Source organism: Lagopus muta, chromosome 22 (assembly GCF_023343835.1).
Source record: "Lagopus muta isolate bLagMut1 chromosome 22, bLagMut1 primary, whole genome shotgun sequence".
NCBI lineage: Eukaryota > Metazoa > Chordata > Aves > Galliformes > Phasianidae > Lagopus > Lagopus muta.
In genome coordinates, this window is record NC_064454.1 from 6,191,396 (window position 1) to 6,208,685 (window position 17,290).

General features: G+C 51.1%; 4 protein-coding genes across 5 annotated transcripts; 2 read left to right on the forward strand and 2 right to left on the reverse strand.

The window, feature by feature from the left end:
- Positions 1-810: 810 nt before the first annotated feature.
- HSPB2 (heat shock protein family B (small) member 2) lies at positions 811-2,843 on the reverse strand. Its single transcript, XM_048968351.1, has 2 exons — positions 2,654-2,843; positions 811-1,681 (listed from the first exon to the last, which is right to left on the reverse strand). The coding sequence occupies exons 1-2, from the start codon at positions 2,745-2,747 to the stop codon at positions 1,233-1,235; spliced, it is 543 nt and encodes a 180-aa protein (XP_048824308.1). The 5' UTR covers positions 2,748-2,843; the 3' UTR covers positions 811-1,232.
- Positions 2,844-4,240: 1,397 nt separating this feature from the next.
- Positions 4,241-8,413, forward strand: CRYAB (crystallin alpha B). The gene is made up of 3 exons (XM_048968496.1): positions 4,241-4,732; positions 6,289-6,411; positions 7,509-8,413. Exons 1-3 carry the CDS (start codon positions 4,535-4,537, stop codon positions 7,710-7,712), a joined length of 525 nt encoding a protein of 174 aa, XP_048824453.1. The 5' UTR covers positions 4,241-4,534; the 3' UTR covers positions 7,713-8,413.
- Positions 8,414-8,521: 108 nt separating this feature from the next.
- On the reverse strand, positions 8,522-10,839 carry C22H11orf1 (chromosome 22 C11orf1 homolog). The gene is made up of 3 exons (XM_048968497.1): positions 10,639-10,839; positions 10,072-10,138; positions 8,522-9,394 (listed from the first exon to the last, which is right to left on the reverse strand). Exons 1-3 carry the CDS (start codon positions 10,837-10,839, stop codon positions 9,219-9,221), a joined length of 444 nt encoding a protein of 147 aa, XP_048824454.1. The 3' UTR covers positions 8,522-9,218.
- Positions 10,840-11,345: 506 nt separating this feature from the next.
- On the forward strand, positions 11,346-16,194 carry FDXACB1 (ferredoxin-fold anticodon binding domain containing 1). 2 transcript variants are annotated; one of them, XM_048968495.1, is made up of 5 exons: positions 11,346-11,480; positions 12,775-12,931; positions 13,380-13,583; positions 14,186-14,344; positions 14,856-16,194. In XM_048968495.1, exons 2-5 carry the CDS (start codon positions 12,786-12,788, stop codon positions 16,030-16,032), a joined length of 1,686 nt encoding a protein of 561 aa, XP_048824452.1. In that variant the 5' UTR covers positions 11,346-11,480; positions 12,775-12,785; the 3' UTR covers positions 16,033-16,194. The 2 variants fall into 2 exon arrangements, with proteins under 2 accessions (XP_048824452.1, XP_048824450.1); XM_048968493.1 differs by lacking the exon at positions 11,346-11,480 and adding an exon at positions 12,111-12,435.
- Positions 16,195-17,290: the final 1,096 nt, after the last annotated feature.

Consider the following 17,290-nt stretch of genomic DNA (forward strand, 5'->3'; position numbering starts at 1 on the left):
GCTGCGATAGGTACGGGTGCAAGGCAAGCTGGCATCACCGCAGAGGGAACTCTGAACTGCTATAGGCACTTTTCTCTTAGGACCTGTGCCCTGAATAGACCCAGCCCAGGCCCTGTGACTGCTGCAGGGGCTTGGGTGGATGCTGTGAGTGGGACGGGGTGTGTGCTGGGGGCACAGTGGGGCAGTCCGCTCCTGAAGGACCAGTCAGTTCTTGCTCTTACAAGCAAGTGACTGGAAGTCATTAATGCGGGATTATCTCTGAAATTATTACTGATAGCCTAGACAAAACCTGTTGTAAAGGTGATTTTTATTTTGGCGTCATCTGAATTATTTACTGGCCCTCCTTCCTCACAGAGAGGAGTGCAGAAGCCTGCAGCCACATTCTGACAGGAGGAAGCTTGTCCATGGGGACCTCGGAGCTTTTCTCTCTCCTTAGGAGGGCTGCACTGAGCTGTGCCAGGGTCCCCATATTTGGCCAGTGACACAGCATTCTGGATGCTTTAATTGGCACCGACAAGGATTGTGCCTGACGCCTGCTGAACCCTGGGGCTGGCTGCGCAGCAGCTGCCGCTGACAGCAGCACACCCGATCCCCAGTCCCACGTCACAGGGCTGTGAAGACGTTTCTCATGTAGCTGGTAGCATCACCATGTCTGCTAAAGGGGCAAATCTCTCATTTATGGGACTTTTCCAGACGAGTTCAGAGTGAACTCTCCACTGCTCTGCTCCTTGCATTCCAAGCTGCTAAGGCATCATCCGTCCTTCCTGCTGCACAGTAATGTGGGCAGGAGCAGTGTGAGTCCAAGGCAAATGAGTGAAGCTTGGAGGCAGATTTATTCCTCTTTCCATTCAAGAGCTGTGGGTACTTAACAGCATTGCATCTGCATAAAGGCCAGCACCAGCAAGGTGCTGGGATTGCATGGGCAGGTGCACAGCCTCAGAGCATTGGGCGAGAGCAGCCCTTGCAGCGTGGGGTGAGAGAAGAGCATGGTGCTCACTGGGCACCCAGGAGAAAAACTTGCATTAGAGTGCCTTCCATGAACACTTTAGTCCCCCTCTTTTTTCATTTCCAAGCCCCTTCTTCTGATCATCAGCCTTAAGAAGCAGAAGTCTGGCATATGCACAGCTGTGTTCCAGCCCTTCTAAACACTGATGGTGAGAAACAGAGGCCTGGCACAGTGACTCCCTTTTCTGCCTCTCCCCCCTCCCTGCTCAAACCCAGCTTTGGGGCCTTTAGGACTCTTCTTTCCCTTTTCCTTCCTCAGACTGTTCTTCCTGCCCCACTGTCTGCTCCTGGATTATCTTCACTTCAATGATCCTGGCCTTCACCTCCTTTCCTGTTCGGGGTGCCACAATGTTCAGAATGCCATCGTGGGACAGGGTGGCTCTCATCAGCAAGGGGTCGACGTCCAGCGGGAGGATGTAGGTCCTGGTGAACTCCCGGGAGATGAAGCCGTGGCGGTCAGCCCTCTGGGGGTGCTGCCCCACCACCTCCAGCAGGTTGTCCACAGTGCGCACTGTCAGCTCGTCGGGCAGGAAGTGGCAGACATCCAGGAACACCTCGTACTTGTGGTCATTGAGGCTGACCTCCGAGGTGCCTCGATCCAGCTGCTTGTTGATCCGAGGCCTGATGTAGTAGCCGTGGTACAGGGCAGGAGCTAAAATCTCACATGGGGACACACCTAGAAATGAGACCCAGTGGGAAGTGGGGGATTTCCCAGGGAAAGGGATGGAGAAGCAGGGAGGCTGGGTCCTGCAAACACCTTGATATTGCTCCTGCGTCAGTTCTGCAATGGGGACAGAGGCTCTGCCATTTCCTACCCTTGCATCTCCAGAGTGCACACTCAGTACCAAAGGCTCCTCTGCCATAAGCTGAGGGCTGACATCCAGCTAGGGCATCTGCTGGGTGGACTGGGAGGGACTGGTGGGTGCATTGGGTGCTCAGCAACGCAAAGCCCGCGGCTGGGGCTGGGCATAGAAAATGCTGATGGTGAAGACACTGCCCTGAAGAACTAAAGGCCTTTTGTTTGCCATTGTCCAGAGGGCTTTCCTTGGATCTTTTTGCCTTTTCACGCTGCTGTGCCGATGCTGAATGGTTCTGCTGCTGCCCACATTCCTTCCTCTCTGCCAACCGTTGCCGGGCTTTGTGCTTAACACCCCAGCTCAGCTTTTCTCACTGTTCCCGGCTACAAAATCTTCCCTCCCCCCTCCCCCAGCAGTAGTTTTCTAAACTTCCTCCCCCTCCATCCTGCTGTGGGCAAGGTGGAACTGCTGCTGACACACCTCTCCCATGAGCAGGGTGCAACCTCCCCTGGCAATGGAGAAGAGCACTGGGACATGTCCTGCACAGTCACAGCCTCTGTGGGGTGTGGTGAGGTGGGGGGCATGAGGGGACAATGCTTTGCTCCCTGCTGCAGAGCATGTGCATGAACAGACCCTGGGGGCACAGGAAAGGGACAGGGGAACCAGCACTGGGCATGGAAGGAGGAGGTGGACCTAAAGAGAGATCCTGGCTGTGCCTAGGCTATCCTCCTGGTTTTGCCTGGGTTCCCATGCTTGGGCTTCCTTGGCTCCTGAAGCTCCTCTCCAGAGGGACTGTGCCAGCCTCCTGCACCCAAAGACAGAGCTGCCGAGGGTCCCATCTCCCTGCTTACCTTCTCCAAAGTTCTGGTCGTAGATCTTGCTGGGGTTGGCGAACTCGTACTCTGAGCTCATGGGGTAGGCGTGGGGCACCGTCCGCGCGGCCATGGAGAGCTGAGGAAGGGGCCTGTCCAAGCAGTCGCTGCCTCTGAGAGCGGAGGCTGCAGATTGCAAGGTTTTAGTTGGGTGAATTCCACAGGGAGGAGTGTGTGATAAAAAGACAGACCAAAATAGCCTTGCACCAGGCCCCAGGCCGCCTCGCCAGGGTGACGAGGGAAGCGCCTCATTGCATTCCTGTAGAGCTGCAGGCTCTGCCTGTCAGCGGGGTGCAATCCCGCACCTCCTGATTCCCTGCCTTGGACAGGGGACAAGAGACAGGAACTGGGCCCCCAGCTACCCCTGCCAAGCCAGCAGGGGACAGGACAATGCCTAATGGTGGCTGGTGCTTGGTGAGGTTGTGTGCAGTCATGCAAAGCCATCATTGTGAGCTTAGCCCTCAAATCAGCCCCAGAGAAAGGGATTTGTTTTCCCCTGAAGCTGAGTCTCTTGTTCCTGGGAGTGGTAAGGTGCTGCAGACTGTTAAGTGGCACTAAGCAGACCCTGATGCTGACACTCCAGAACTGTGCTGCTGTGAGCCAGCTGTCTGGGCTGTGCCTTGGCCAGGGCTTCAGTGCTGTGCAGTGGGATCAGAAGAATGCCTGTGCTGGAGGTCACACATTAAGCAGGGTCTGAAGCTGGCCTAGATCCACTTTTATTGAACTGGGAGTTAGTACCCAGTTAAGCTCCTCATACTCTGAAACCAGAGATTTCCATGTCTGCGGTGCGAGAGAGCAGGTGCACTACTGCTGACGTAATATGGAACTGGACAAAGTATGGCTGGGGCTTCTGCAGAGGGTGAATTCTACTCCCTAATCTTGCAGGCAAGTGAACAGTAAGAGGGTCAGGCCCTTTTGCAGGGGACTGATGGTGCTAGCAGTGAGAATGATGTGCCCCTAAGCCAGAAGGCTGTATGTAAGTTGCAGATACTTAGAGCTCTTGTACTTTAAAGACAGCTGTTGGGCTGAACCCAGTCTCATGATCTGAACTGATTGCTGCAGGGCAAACAGAACAAGGGAGTTTGCAAACCAGAGAAGGTAAGCAGCAGTGCAGCTCTGCAGGGCTGCTGTTTGCCTGCTTTATCTCTGCTTGCAGAGTGCTGGGCTCTTCTGCTCTCTCCCGCAAAGTGGTTTCTCTAGTGGGCAAAGAGGAAGAGGTATCAGCTGATGCCCTGTGGAAACCATCCTTAGTGTGCACACACCAGCAGGTGCTTATGTAGGGTGCTCACTAGTCTGTAGAGCTGCACACCAGAGTACATCACAACAGACCTTTTGGGGTCCATGTTGCCCTCCAGCTATGGCGTGCGGTTTCCTTCGCTTTAAGGGAAGGCAGAGCCTTTCCTAGGCGCGTGGGTGCAGTGGGGAGCTGCAGCCACGGTGCCGTCACAGGGAACAACAGCCCCTTGTCCTTTTCCATGTGAGCCAAAGATAGGAGCTGCATTGATCCTGCTGGCATCCGAAGCAGCTGGGAACATCCGCCAAGCCTGCTTGGGACTCAGCAGATAAACAGCACGTGGGGCGCGGGGCGGGCAGCCGGGCAGCTTGGCTTCTTGCTGCCCCGTTAGTCTCCTTGTCTTCTTCTCCCCTTCCCCCTCCTCCTTAGCAATCTGTTCAAACCCCCAGACACTCCTGGGCACTGCTGAAGGGACCAGTCCCTGATTGGGACAATAAAATCCCTGACACCACTATTCAGGAGGCCTCGGGGGGAGAGGCCCCGCCAGCCACGCGGGTATAAAGCTGCCCCCTGTGCTGGGCACAGCACTGCAGCAGTCGTTTGCTTGGCTCCTCCGTCGCGCTCCGATGGATATCACCATTCACAACCCCCTGATCCGCAGACCTCTGTTTTCTTGGTTGACACCGAGCCGTATCTTTGACCAGATATTTGGAGAGCACCTGCAGGAGTCAGAGCTGCTCCCTACTTCCCCCAGCCTCAGCCCCTTCCTGATGAGATCCCCCTTCTTTCGGATGCCCAGTTGGCTGGAGACGGGACTCTCAGAGGTAATCTGCCCTGCTTTCTGCTCTTTGTTACCGCTGGGTGCACATCCTGATGGGTCTGGAGCTGGGAACCCAGGAGAGTTGGGACGCTGCTTGTAGATTGTTAATAGGAAAAGCCTGGGGAAAAGGGTGCTGAGTTTTTGCCTCTGCTCCTCTGTGTTAGGTAAGTTCCTCTGCACGCTTTGCTAATCACTTGTAACTGAGAGCAAGTATTGCCACAGCCATGGGCACAGAGACAAACCGAGCTGTGTGTGTGCTGTGAATGACTGCAGGAACTGACAGGAGAAAGGAGGAAGCCTGATTTCTCTGTCTGCCCTGAAAAATTTTCCGTTCTGCTTCCTCCTGAGAAGTAGAAGAGCAGTGGGACCCCCATGCCAGGCAGCGTGGGAGCCCTCCGCTGCTGAATAGAGAGGCCAAAGCTAAAGCATCTCTGGCAGACAGAGCAGTGTTTTCAGAGAGATATGGGACGGGAGGGCCTTTAAATGGCCATCTGCTTGCTTCAGGGGCTGAGGCACACAGCTCAAATGACCTTGTTCAGTGTGCAGGTCAGCTGTCTATTTGCAAATAACTTATAGAGCTACTCAAAGCCAACGGAGTGAGAGGGAAGTATTTTCTTACTCTTTGCTTAATGTTTCCCTTGGTTTAGTCACCTGGGTCTGGTCATCTGCTGAAGCAGCCATAATAAGCACCACAGGTAATAACATCAACATCTGACTTTCTCATTGGAGAAATCTTCACGAATAATCTAGCAGAAGGAGCAGGAAGCCTTCCAGGTAAAACTGAGGAAACCAATAAGCTAGAACTGGCATGGAAGCTGCCTCCATGTCCCAGAACAGAGCTGCAGGAGCCTCATGTGTTTCCTGACCATGACCACAGCAGGAAGGCAGAGAGAGCCAGCTTGCACTGCTGAGTCTCACTGACTTATCACAGAATCCAAGACAGGCAGAAAATGCAAATTCAACCTCAGGAGCCAGCAAAAAGCAGCATTTGCTGGAGATGACAAAGTGCAAAATGGAAGGTAAGGAGGCAAGATGAGCAGCAGGTGACTCAGAGTTTCAGCAGTAGCCCTGCTGCTCAGATGAGAGGTGAGGCAGTACTGCTGCTTAGCTGACACACGCTATTTTTGTTTATAAGGAGTGATGACGCAGGGAAAAGTCTGCGAGTGACACACATGAGCTGTAGTCAGCTGCACACTCAGTTTCTTTTTCCAGAAAGACTTAGCAAAATTCAGTTGCAGAGACTGGAAATCTCCAGACACCTCAGAAAAAGTTTGGGGAGTCAGTTTTAACAAATTCAAATTGAGAAAATCTCTTCCTTATTCCCCAGAAAATGCTTATTATATGTTTATCCTGAGAGAAAGCATCATGCTTTATGTGCTGTAGTGGTGGGCATGAATGGAAGAGGCTAACAAGAGACAATCTGAGCCAGATAAGAATCCCGGGACTGAATGCAGGTCAGGCAGGGCATGTGGAGAGAGCCCAGAGTGAGCGTGACCTGCTGCATGCTGAGAGTCTGATGAAGCTGAAACCTTTGCCTGAAGTTGTCTCCTTGTTTTACAGATGCGACTGGAGAAGGACAAATTTTCTGTAAATCTTGATGTGAAGCATTTCTCCCCTGAGGAGCTGAAAGTAAAGGTGCTTGGGGACATGATAGAAATTCATGGGAAACACGAGGAGCGGCAGGTACTTCTTTAATTGCTTCACTAGTTAGCCAGTGTGTGCTTCCTCATCTATGGTTAAACAAGGAGGCTGCAGAATAATCCTCTTCTTTGCCCTTCTGAAACACTTGCAGTGTTTTTGATCAACCAATCCTAATGGACGATCTCTGTGCAAACCGATCCGATTCCAGACTGGGCAGCAGCAGAGTGGAGATTTAGTGCTGGTGTTGCATGACCTGAGAACTGAACTGGAAAATCAACTTTGAAGTGAGCATTTCTGGGCCTCCCTCTTTCTGGGAAGAAGACAGGAATGCAGAGAGGCATTCAATAAGTTAACAGTGAGCTGTAATAATTAAACCACATAATGAATCCATGCATTGCCCTGTTCCATTAGCAAGAGGCTATCTGTTCCTGAAAAAATACCAACTTACAGTCCTTAAGGGTTGTGCTCTGCTGTCAGCCGTCCCACTGCTTGCTGGCTCAGTGGCAAATGGTCAAAGAGAGGCCAAAAGCCATGTGTAAGGCTGTACATAACAGGGATTGCCCATCCCCCTCTACTTGCAAGAAGGAAACAAATCCTAGAGATAAAGTAGCTGTATCAGTGTATCCATCAGCTCTAAAAGCTTCTGGGAGCCCAGATCTGTCAGTCAAAAAATTCAGCACTACTCATAGATGCTGGAAGCTCATAATTCTGAAATAGCTTCTGCAAGGTTTTTTTGGCTAGAGTTGAGAAGAACTTACCTGGAAGCTGTGTATTCTGAGGGCCTGGAGACCCTCAGGAGGAGGGGCTGCTGGCTCTGGAGGTAGCTGTAGGTCCTACATTTTAGCCATGGCAGCACAGCACTGTGAAACAAAGCTGGCAGGCACAAAAGCTGGAGGAGAAAGCCTCATCCTGCAAAGGGTGCCTGCACCACCTGCAGGGGCAGGCCATTCTCTCGCTTCAGCTGTTCTCAGATCTTTACAAGGGAGATCTCATAATAAAAACTCTTTTAACTTTCTGAAAAGTTTTCCTTTGGGAGCCGAAGCTTCCTGAACTCAGACTTTACGCTAAAGACCCATGGTTTAGGTGGAACTGAGGGAACACTTCTAATCAGCGCTGTTCCTTCTCTTCTCCTTTTGAAGGATGAGCATGGCTTTATTGCCAGGGAGTTCAGCAGGAAATACAGGATCCCAGCTGACGTGGATCCCCTGACCATCACCTCATCGCTCTCTCTGGATGGTGTCCTGACAGTGAGTGCACCGAGAAAACAAAGCGACGTCCCTGAGCGAAGTATTCCTATCACCCGTGAGGAGAAGCCTGCCATTGCAGGATCCCAGAGGAAGTAGGCTGCTATGTGATGTCACGCCAGGGCCATTCAAGAGCACTTCTCATCGGATGCCAGCTCTGCTCAATGGCCACTCTTATTTATTTATGCTGAGTAAGTTCACTAACAAATAAAACGTGAATAAGCAGTCTGTAGTTTTTGGTTTGGAGCACTTGAGACAAGAGAGGTGTTGGCTCAAGAAAGCCATGTAAGTTTGCAGCATAGGGAAACATATCTGGCATCATTCTTGCTTACAGCTTGTGTGGCAGGTGTGTCCAGGAGTGCTTGTCTCTGTGTTCAAAAACACTTCGCTGGTGTAACTTCATTTACTCTAATGTTTTGCAAACATCTAACTGCATGAGCCTTTCCTTTCAGTGTTTCCTGAGGATTTCTGGGTGTTTCACAAGCAATAGTAAAGTTTCTCCAGTGGAGATTAGGCTGGTATGACAACTTCATGACAATCGAAACCCATTCAAAGTGTGGGTGTCAGATAACTGACATGGGGAACAACTGTATCTTGTATTTCTAGAATGATCCATGCTACGCAAAAGCATTCAAGTGCTGCAATCACTTGGGAGCAGTTGCAGATGACAACTGCATAGCTGCAGTAAACACAGATACATCCAGAGAGGAGAAAAATGTCCTGCTCTAATGGTGCAAACCACATCACTCTGAAACTATGTTGTCTGTGCCCTTCAAACAATAAATAGCATCTGAAGTCTAGAGTATTCATCTGATTTATGCTAACACTGTTGTATGGTACGAAACAATACTAAGTCCTTCTCGTGTGTCAGAATCTGCTTAGCACCTCTCTTCAAAGAGCTATGAGCGGAAAGGAAAGTCTGTATTACTGGAACATAATTTCTGCAATTCCTGCCCCCCTCCCCCCCCCTCCCAAAAACAAAAAACCCCGAAAAAATGCACCAGGTCTATTGCACAGGTCATTGTACTCAGCTATGACTGATGAGGTGTTGGAACAGGCTGTCCAGGAAGTGGGAGGAGGTGTTTAAGGAAGGGGTGGATGTCGCACTGAGGGACTCAGTGGGCAGTGCTGGTGGACTGGGTGATCTGGAAAGATCTTTTCTGACCTTAATGATTCTATGATTCTGTGACCCATCTTCTATGTCTCTTATACCTGCTAAGACAAGAATTATAAGAGATCAGTCAAAATCTCAGGTGAACTCAGTGGGCAAACTTCTTCCATGGCTTTAAGGGAAAGGACTACAATGAGAACTCAGTGAGGTGGGATCACTGTCAAATGCACCAGATCCCACCTGAATGCCAAGCTCTAGTTTAAAAAGTTCTACCAGGTAAGGTGTTAGTTGAGCTTCAGTGACAAAGTGAAGCATGACAGAAACTCACGGGTTAATTACAAACAATACTGCTGAGAAAGCAGGAGCAACATATTTCACAAGATGCTGTATTTGGCTCTAATGCAGGACAGGTTGTTTTGGTTTGAGGGATATCTTTGCAGCATGGCTAGCAGACAGGCCTCCTGTTATCCTGAAGGCATAGTCTGCAGTCCCCTTCATCTCTGTTGCTTTGTCTGCATCCTTTTTGTTCCTTCTCTAGGTGCTGGACATGAGCAGTGGCTGTGTGGAGGCCTGTAGTCGATTGTGTAGCAGGACTGGGCAGTTGATTTGAACAAAGGAGGTTCCAACTCAGGCTGGTGGCCTGGAAACCAATGAGGTTCTTGTTCAAATCCTGAAAGGAGAAACAACGCCAACTTGAGAAAGAACGTCTAAAATATATATATCCAAAATATATCCAAGTGTATCCAAAAAGTGTAAATGGGGGGAAATCCTTTCTACAGATCAGGGATTTGTTAGAATCACAGAATCATTAAGGTTAGAAAAGGCCTCCAAGATCATCTAGTCCCACCTACCACCACTATTTCCCCACTAAACCATGTCCCTTAGTGCTATATCGACCCTTTCCTTGGTCACCTCCAGGGGCAATGACTCCACCACCTCCCAGGGCATCCTGTGCCAGTGCCCGACCACTCAGAGAACAAAAGCCAGCTCCTGCTGACACAGACAGGATCCGTCGGCCTTCCTGGCCACACTGCTGGCTCACTGCAGCCGAGTGCCGACCAACAGCCGCACGTCCATTTCTTCCACAAAGGCTCCAACTCAGAAACAAGAAATGGGGCTTTTCAATGGAGACCTCTCAGGAATAAGTGTGATGAGGGCAGCTAGGCAAGAACACATGAAATGCAAGTGCCACTCCCTGAAAGACTTGAAAGACCTGTTCTGTGATGGTGCAGGAATACAGCTCAACAGAGAAAACATCAGTCTGTCGTCTCTGGGCAAAATGTCATCCAAAGATCTTCTTTAACCTTGCTACAGAACAAACATTTTGTTTCAATTCTGCACACATACTTCCCGTTCTCTGATCCTTGTCCTTGTTGTAATCCGAAGAATACGTCGTTTCAAAGCAGTGAGCATACTGGAAAGAAAAACTCACATTTAACACTGCCAAATATAAACTAAAAACTTCAGCATTTTGTACCTTACAGGAGGAACAAAGTACCTGCAATCACACCCCTACTTTGAAGTCAGTCTGAGGTAAGATCACAAAGCTTGGGTGACTTCTTTGCATTCACCATCTCAGGGCAAAACGCTGAACAGTAAAGGCACCACAGTTTGACTGGAGCCACTACTAAGAGCAAGGCTGAGATTAAATGAAGAAGCATTTCTCACGGCTTCTGCCCTGCAGTGGAACTGTTGTAGAGTGCTCAGCCGAGGAAAGGAATTGGCTTTGCATTTTTAAAATCCATTAGGAAAGACCAGGAGCAGGGCAGCAGAAGGGGAGCTATTCATGGCAGGCTCACCTCTATGACATTCAAAGCTGATGGAATGGATAAGGCCCTGTGTATGTGACAAATTCAGTGACCAAGGAATACCTCAGCTGAGATTTGCTACGTCCGTGAAAGGCCCAGCACATACTTGGGAAGGAAGTGGTTTGGGTTGTGTGATGTTCCGGATGTCGTAGCGCTCTTCATTCCAGTTCCCCATAAGTACTTTGTGCGAGTAATCGTTCTCATTAGTGGTGCATCTCCAGCCAAACTGGGAGAACTTGGAGGTTTCTGTCCACACCTCCCCATGGCCAGTGGCATGCTTTAAGGAGCCACTGAGGAAGTTGTACATGGTCTGGATTTGATCTGGGAACAGAGTCCAGCAGTGAGCAGCCCAGACTTAAACCACTCCTAGCAGCACGGAATGTCACACCTTCACTTCCTTGGTAACCAGGCAAGGACCTCACCTTTCTGGTTGTGATGGAAGCATACAATCCTAGAATTGTTTGAGTTGATAGGGACTCTTAAATGTCATCTAGTCCAATTCCCCTGCAGCGCACAGGGACACCCACAGCTCAGCAGTGCTCACAGCCCCGTCCAGCCTGACCTTGGCTGTCTGCAGGGATGGGGCACCACCGCCTCTCTGGGCAACCTGTGCCCAGCGCCTCACCGCCCTCACTGCCAAACCTTCCTCAGCTCCACCTCAATCTCCCCTCTTGTAGTCTGAAGCCATCTCCCCTTCTCCCATCACACAGACCCTCTATAGAGTCCATCCCCTCCCTTCTCACAGCCCCTTCAGATGCTGACGGGCCGCTCTCACCTCTCCTTCTCTTGCCTTCTCTTCTCCGTGCTGCTCAGCCCCAGCTCTCGGCCTGTCCTCGCAGGGAGGGCTTCCATCCCTGCCGCCATTTCTGTGTCCCTCCTCTGGCCGCGCTCCAGCAGCTCCACGTCTCTCCTGCCCTGAGGACTCCACCTGTGGACGCAGTGCTCCAGGTGAGCTGTCACAGCACAGCAGAGGGGCAGGAGCACCTCCCTGCCCTGCTGCCCGCGCTGCTCTGCCTGCAGCCCAGGGTCCGCTGGGCTTTCTGTGCTGCCAGGGCACACTGCTGGCTCATGTCCAGCTGCCCCCCACCAGTACCCCCGGTCCTTTTTGGCAGGGCTGTGCTCTATCCTTACATCCCCCAGCTTGCACTGACAGTGGGTGCTGCCATGACCCAGGTGCAGACCTTGCACTTGGCTTTGTTGAACCTCCTGAGGTTCTCCTGGGCCCAGAGCTCAGCCTGTTTGAATCTCTCTGGATGGAATCCTGTCCCTCAGGAGTGTAAGCTGCAGCACACAGCTTAGGATATTACTGCAAACTGCTGAGGGTGCACTCGATCCCACTGTCAGTGTCACCAGTGAATGACAGTGAGCACCAGTCCCAGCACTGACCCCTGAGGGACACCACTTGCCACCAGGACACCGAGCCATTCACCACCACAGCCAATGGCATCAGAGGACTGCATTCATTCTAGATGTGACAGAGCTTTTTGGGTGGTACAGTAAGCATTTATTTTCCTAAAGAAGGATACTGAATTTCTCAGCTTCATAGGTAACCACGGGGTGACGCAGCCACCTTACAAACAGAGGAATTCATTCATCCAGGCCGAGGGCGCCGACGCCCGGACCGGCACCGCCTTTCCCGGCTGAGCCCCGCGCCGCCCCCCGCCGCCTCCCGAGCCGCTCGGGGCGCACAGAGCGCGGCGTCACCGGGCGGAAGCGCGGCCATCGGGGAGCCGAGCGATGGCGGAGCGCCGCGTTTTGCTGCTGGGCGAGGGCAACTTCTCGTTCGCCGCCGCGCTCTGCGAGACCGACGGGACCCGCGTGGTGGCAACCTGCTACGAGAGAGAGGAAGAGGCGGCGGCGCGGGACCGGGCCGCGGAGAGCATCCGGCGGCTGCGGGAAAGGGGTGGGCGGGCGCAGCGCTGCAGGGCCTCGCGGGTCTCGAGTGCCGCTCGGGGTGGGGCTGGCCGGCGGGATCAGTGTCCCGCAGGAGGAGCAGCGCTGAAGGAACCGTTAGCAGAAATGTGCGGCGGAGCAAAGGGAGCGTGGGCTCCCCGCTTCCCTGACACGTGGGAGGCAAGGCCACGGATGGGCTCTAAAGTGGCCAATCCTGGAATGGTTTGGGTTGGGATACATCCGAAGAGGCCTCCTGGTGCCACTCCCTGCAGTGCACAGGGACACCCACAGCTCCTGCGGTGCTCAGAGCCCCGTCCAGCCTGACCTTGGTTTTTGTTTACTTTTGAAGGAGCTGAAGTTATGTTTTCTGTGGACTGCACCAAGCTGAAGGACTATTTTTTACCAGCAAAAAGAGAATTTGACTGCATTTATTTCAACTTCCCTCACTGTGGGAGGAAGGCTGGGGTGGTGAAGAACAGAGAGCTGCTCTCAGGCTTCTTCCATAGGTGAGTCAAGCAGAGTTAGTGCTGTGCTCACTGACTGCAGAGATCACAGAATTGCAAAGGTTGGAAAAGACTCCTAACATCACATAGTCCAACCATGTACCTACCACCAATGCTGCCCACTATCTGTATCCCTAAATACCACATCTCCACATTTCCTGAACACCTGCAGGGACAGTGACTCCCCATCCCCTGGGCAGCCTGTGCCAGCACCTGACCACATTTCCAGAGAAGAAATTCTTCCTAATATCCAACCTGAGCCTCCTATGGTACAATTTGAGACTATCACCTTTCATCTAGTTGCTGTTACGTGGGAACAGAGGCCGACCCCCACCTCACTACAGCCTTGCAGGGCAACATACCTTCCTAGCACCGCTGCAGCTCCTTGCAGGTGTTACATGATTTCTGGCTGTGCTAACACAGCGCCTCTTGTTGCCTGCTTCCCTTCCAGCTGTGCAGAAGTGCTGACACAGGATGGAGAGGTCCGCATGGCTCTCTGCAGGGGGCAGGGTGGCACACCGGCTGATCAGCCCAGGAGAGAGTGGCACAACAGCTGGCAGGTGGTGGCGGTGGCAGCAGGAGCTGGCTTCATCCTGAGCGATGTTCATCCCTTCCGAGCAGAGACTGCCCATGGCTATGAATGCACGGGGTACAGGTACCTGCGGCGTGGCAGATACATGTCCTTTCATTATGCCTGTCACACTCATGTGATCTTTTAGTGTGTTGTTTATTGGAGAGAGAAACTATTTAATTTTCCATAGAACAGCTGCAGTTCATCTTTGCCTATAAGCAGAATAGCCCAGAAGAAAACGCAAGCTTCTTGAGAAAGTACGCTTGAAAAGATCAGATTATCTTAGAATTTTAAAGGTTAAAATGGTCCATTTCAGAGTAAAAGTCAATCTTAGCCTAAAGACAATGTGGGGACTGTGGCATATGTGTCTGATTGAGATAGTCACAGCATGGTGGATGTTGGCAGGGACCTCCAGCAGTCAGTTAATTGCAGTTCAACTGCAGAGCTAGGTAGAACAGGTCACTCAGAGCAAAATGCAGACCACACAATTTATTTGTGCAGATTATTTCAGTATTGGACCATCTATCCATAAAAATATGCTAAGTTGCATTTTTGTTGTCAACAAGATCAGGGATTCAGCAAGAGTCGTGTTAGTGTTAAGGTGAATTATCTTTGTCACCCTCCCTTATGTCACATTAAGTCTAGGAAAGAGTCAATGATTTTGCTGTGCTTTTATGTATTGCCAGGAGTCAAGATAAATCGTTCTGCATAGAGGGTGCTTTAAACCACGTTTTTACTCGGAGCGCACCGCTTCTGTATTGCAAGCCTCTGATCTGTGAGACAGAGCTGAATGGACAAAGAATTTCATTTCAAGTACCGCAAGTACTTGTGGATAAAATTAACAGGTAAGTTACACAACTGGTGTCACTTTGGCAGTAACATGCGTCCTCTCAGTGGGAATGACCAGTATGGGTCTCTGATAAAATGGAACTGCTTCACATTCCCTCCTTTTCCCTGTACAGGATTTTCTTTCCCATTTCTTCTTGAAGTCTGCTTTGTGTTGGTTGTGGTTATGGCCTACTTAAAAAAAAGCCTATGGAAGAAAAAAAGAACTCCGTGGTTGAGGCCAAGCTACTCTATGCTTGCTCACACAGATAATTAAACCATTAAGTTCCATTCCTTTCCACCGGCTAAAGCACAGGTAGCACTAGGTTGCAGCCTAGACACATGCCCAGCATCCTGACAGCACGTCAGTGGTTGCAGTGCCCCTGGTGAAAGACTTGACTAGTTGCTGAAAGCAAGCTTGATGTCTGATACTGCTTTGAGTAAATTGCCATGCTCAAGTTATGATGATAGGAGGGCTTTGCAGGGAAATCTGTCTGCTGTGTCTGTAATTTGCATTTTTGTTTTTCACAGGGGTTTCCTAGAGCGAAATTCAAACCATCCAGTACGGACAATAAAGGAGAAGCTCACTGCAGCGCTCAGCCAAGCCTTCCCACTGCAGAGCGTTGACTACTGCCTTTCTCTGCTCCTCCAAGGTCACCTCAATGCTGCTTGTCACTCAAACATTTTTTGGATCCTTCCAAGACCAGAGGAGACTCCAAGTGCTGAAGAAATGGCTGGTGGGCAGGCAAACGCAATTTTATTTTCCCATGTTGCTTTTCATGGGGACACAGATCAGAATGTACAAGAGGGATGTCAAACTCCAAAGTGGTGTTATCTTAGACCTTCCCTTCTGCCTTATGCTCAGGCAATAATAAAAAGTGCAGCTTTTGTCCCAGGAACACTTTACATTTTTTCTGGCCCAGTTTTCAGGAAGTGCCGCATCTCTCCTTACTGTATGCCTGTTTTTCATGAGATGGTTTTTGTGTGTGCAGTTGACCGAGGTTCAGAGAACAGCTGTATACAGATGGTAGTGGACAAAATTAAAACCAGCATACATTCTCTTCACCAGAGCATTTCTGATTTTAAGTTGAGCATTAGTCTGCAGGAAGCAATGAGCTTGGGAACAGCTGAGCTCAATGACTTTGCTGCTTTTGAATCTCAGCTTGGTGAAATGCAATTCTTCCTCTGCATGGAGGCAGATACTCGGGACTCCTTGGAGAGGAGCTCTTGTGTGGGTGCAGTGCGGACAGCTTCGTATGAGCCAGCAGGCAACGATTTGGTTGTTGTCTTTGTTTCACTGAATCTGGACCTTGTGGCCATGCTCATCTGTGCCATAGATGACTGGCGCATGCTCTGGACATCAGACGCACGCTTCCTCTGTCAGTTTCCTGCAGGAGAGCTACGGATTTTCAGGAGCTTCTCTCTCTACCCACCTTCTTATGTGCATGATGTCAGCTTTTGGCTTCCCGATGGGGAACAATTGGATGATGTTGCTTTTCACACCATTGCTAGAGAAGTATCAGATGAAGCGGTGGCATCCATCCATTTACTTGATGACTTCCAGCAGCCGGGGACGGGCCGGAACAGCGTGTGCTGCCGGCTCACCTTCCAGAGCTGCGACAGGGCGCTGGGCCGCAGGGAGGTGGCAGCCATGCAGCTGCGCTTCAGGGAGGAAATCTCTCAGCGGCTGCGTGTGGCCCTGCGGTAGGGCTGTGTGGTGCTGGGGCAGGGCTCCATGTGGCCCTGCGGCAGGGCTGTGTGGTGCTGCTGTCTGCAGAACGTGGCTGCATCTCACAGTGCTGTGTGGTGTTGCAGCGCCTCTTACAAAGGTGGAGTCCAGTATCTGCCTACATTGTAAATGTGGAAAATAAAAAGTGGACACCTCCATGCTGTGCGCACGTGTGTGTAATGAAAGCTCGTTTCTTAAAGTAGAGCCTTTCTTTGATAGGGTAAGCTGATCATAAAAGATAAAAAGAGATATCAGCCCAACCAAGTCTGAGAACACTTCATGAGGCTGAATGTGTGCAAGTTTGTAGGGCCAGGAGATATCATCTGTGGTTCTGTAAGAACTGGCTGATGTGGTTGCCAAGCTGCTCTCCATCATATCTGAAAAATTGTGTCTGGCAGGTGAAGTCTGTGGTGACTGGAAAAAAGGAAACACTCCTATTCTAAGAAAAGAAAGGAAGAAAGGAAGACCCAGGAACTACAGGCCGGGGAATCTTACCTCTGTGTGTGGGAAGATCATGGAGCAGATCCTCCTGGAAGAGATGTTAAGGCACATTGAGGTGAGGGGGTGATCCGAGACAGCCAGCACGGCTTCACCAAGGGCACAGCGTGCCTGACCCATGCAGTGGCCTTCTGTGATGGAGTGATGGCATCGGTGGGCAAAGGAAGGGCAACTGATGTCACCTGCCTGGAGTTGTGCCTTTGACACAGTCCTGCACCACATCCTTATCTCCAAAGTGGAGAGAGATGGATTGGAAGGCTGGGCTATTTGGAGGATAAGGAATTGGTTGGATGGTCGCAGCCAGAGGGCTGCTGTCAATGGCTCCATGTCCAGGTGGAGGCCGGTGATGAGTGGTGTCCCCCAGGGGTCCATCTTGGGACCGGAGCTCTTCAGCATCTCCATCAGCGACAGATGATAGGATGGAGTGATATATAGTGATAGAGATAGGATGGAGTGCAGCCTCAGCAGTTTGCTGATGGCACCGAGCTGAGTGGTGCAGCGGACACAACAGCAGGAAGGGACGCCATCCAGAGGGACCTGGACGGGCTCAGAAAGTGGGCACGAGAGAACATGATGAGGGATGTGGAGCTGCTGGCACCTCTGCTGTGAAGACAGGCTGAGGGAGTTCAGTTTATTCAGATTGGAGAAGAGTCACTGCAGCCTGCCAGTACTTGGAGGGAGCTTACAAACAGGAGGGGAGTGACTGTGTACAGAGCCTGATGGGGACAGGAAAAAGGCA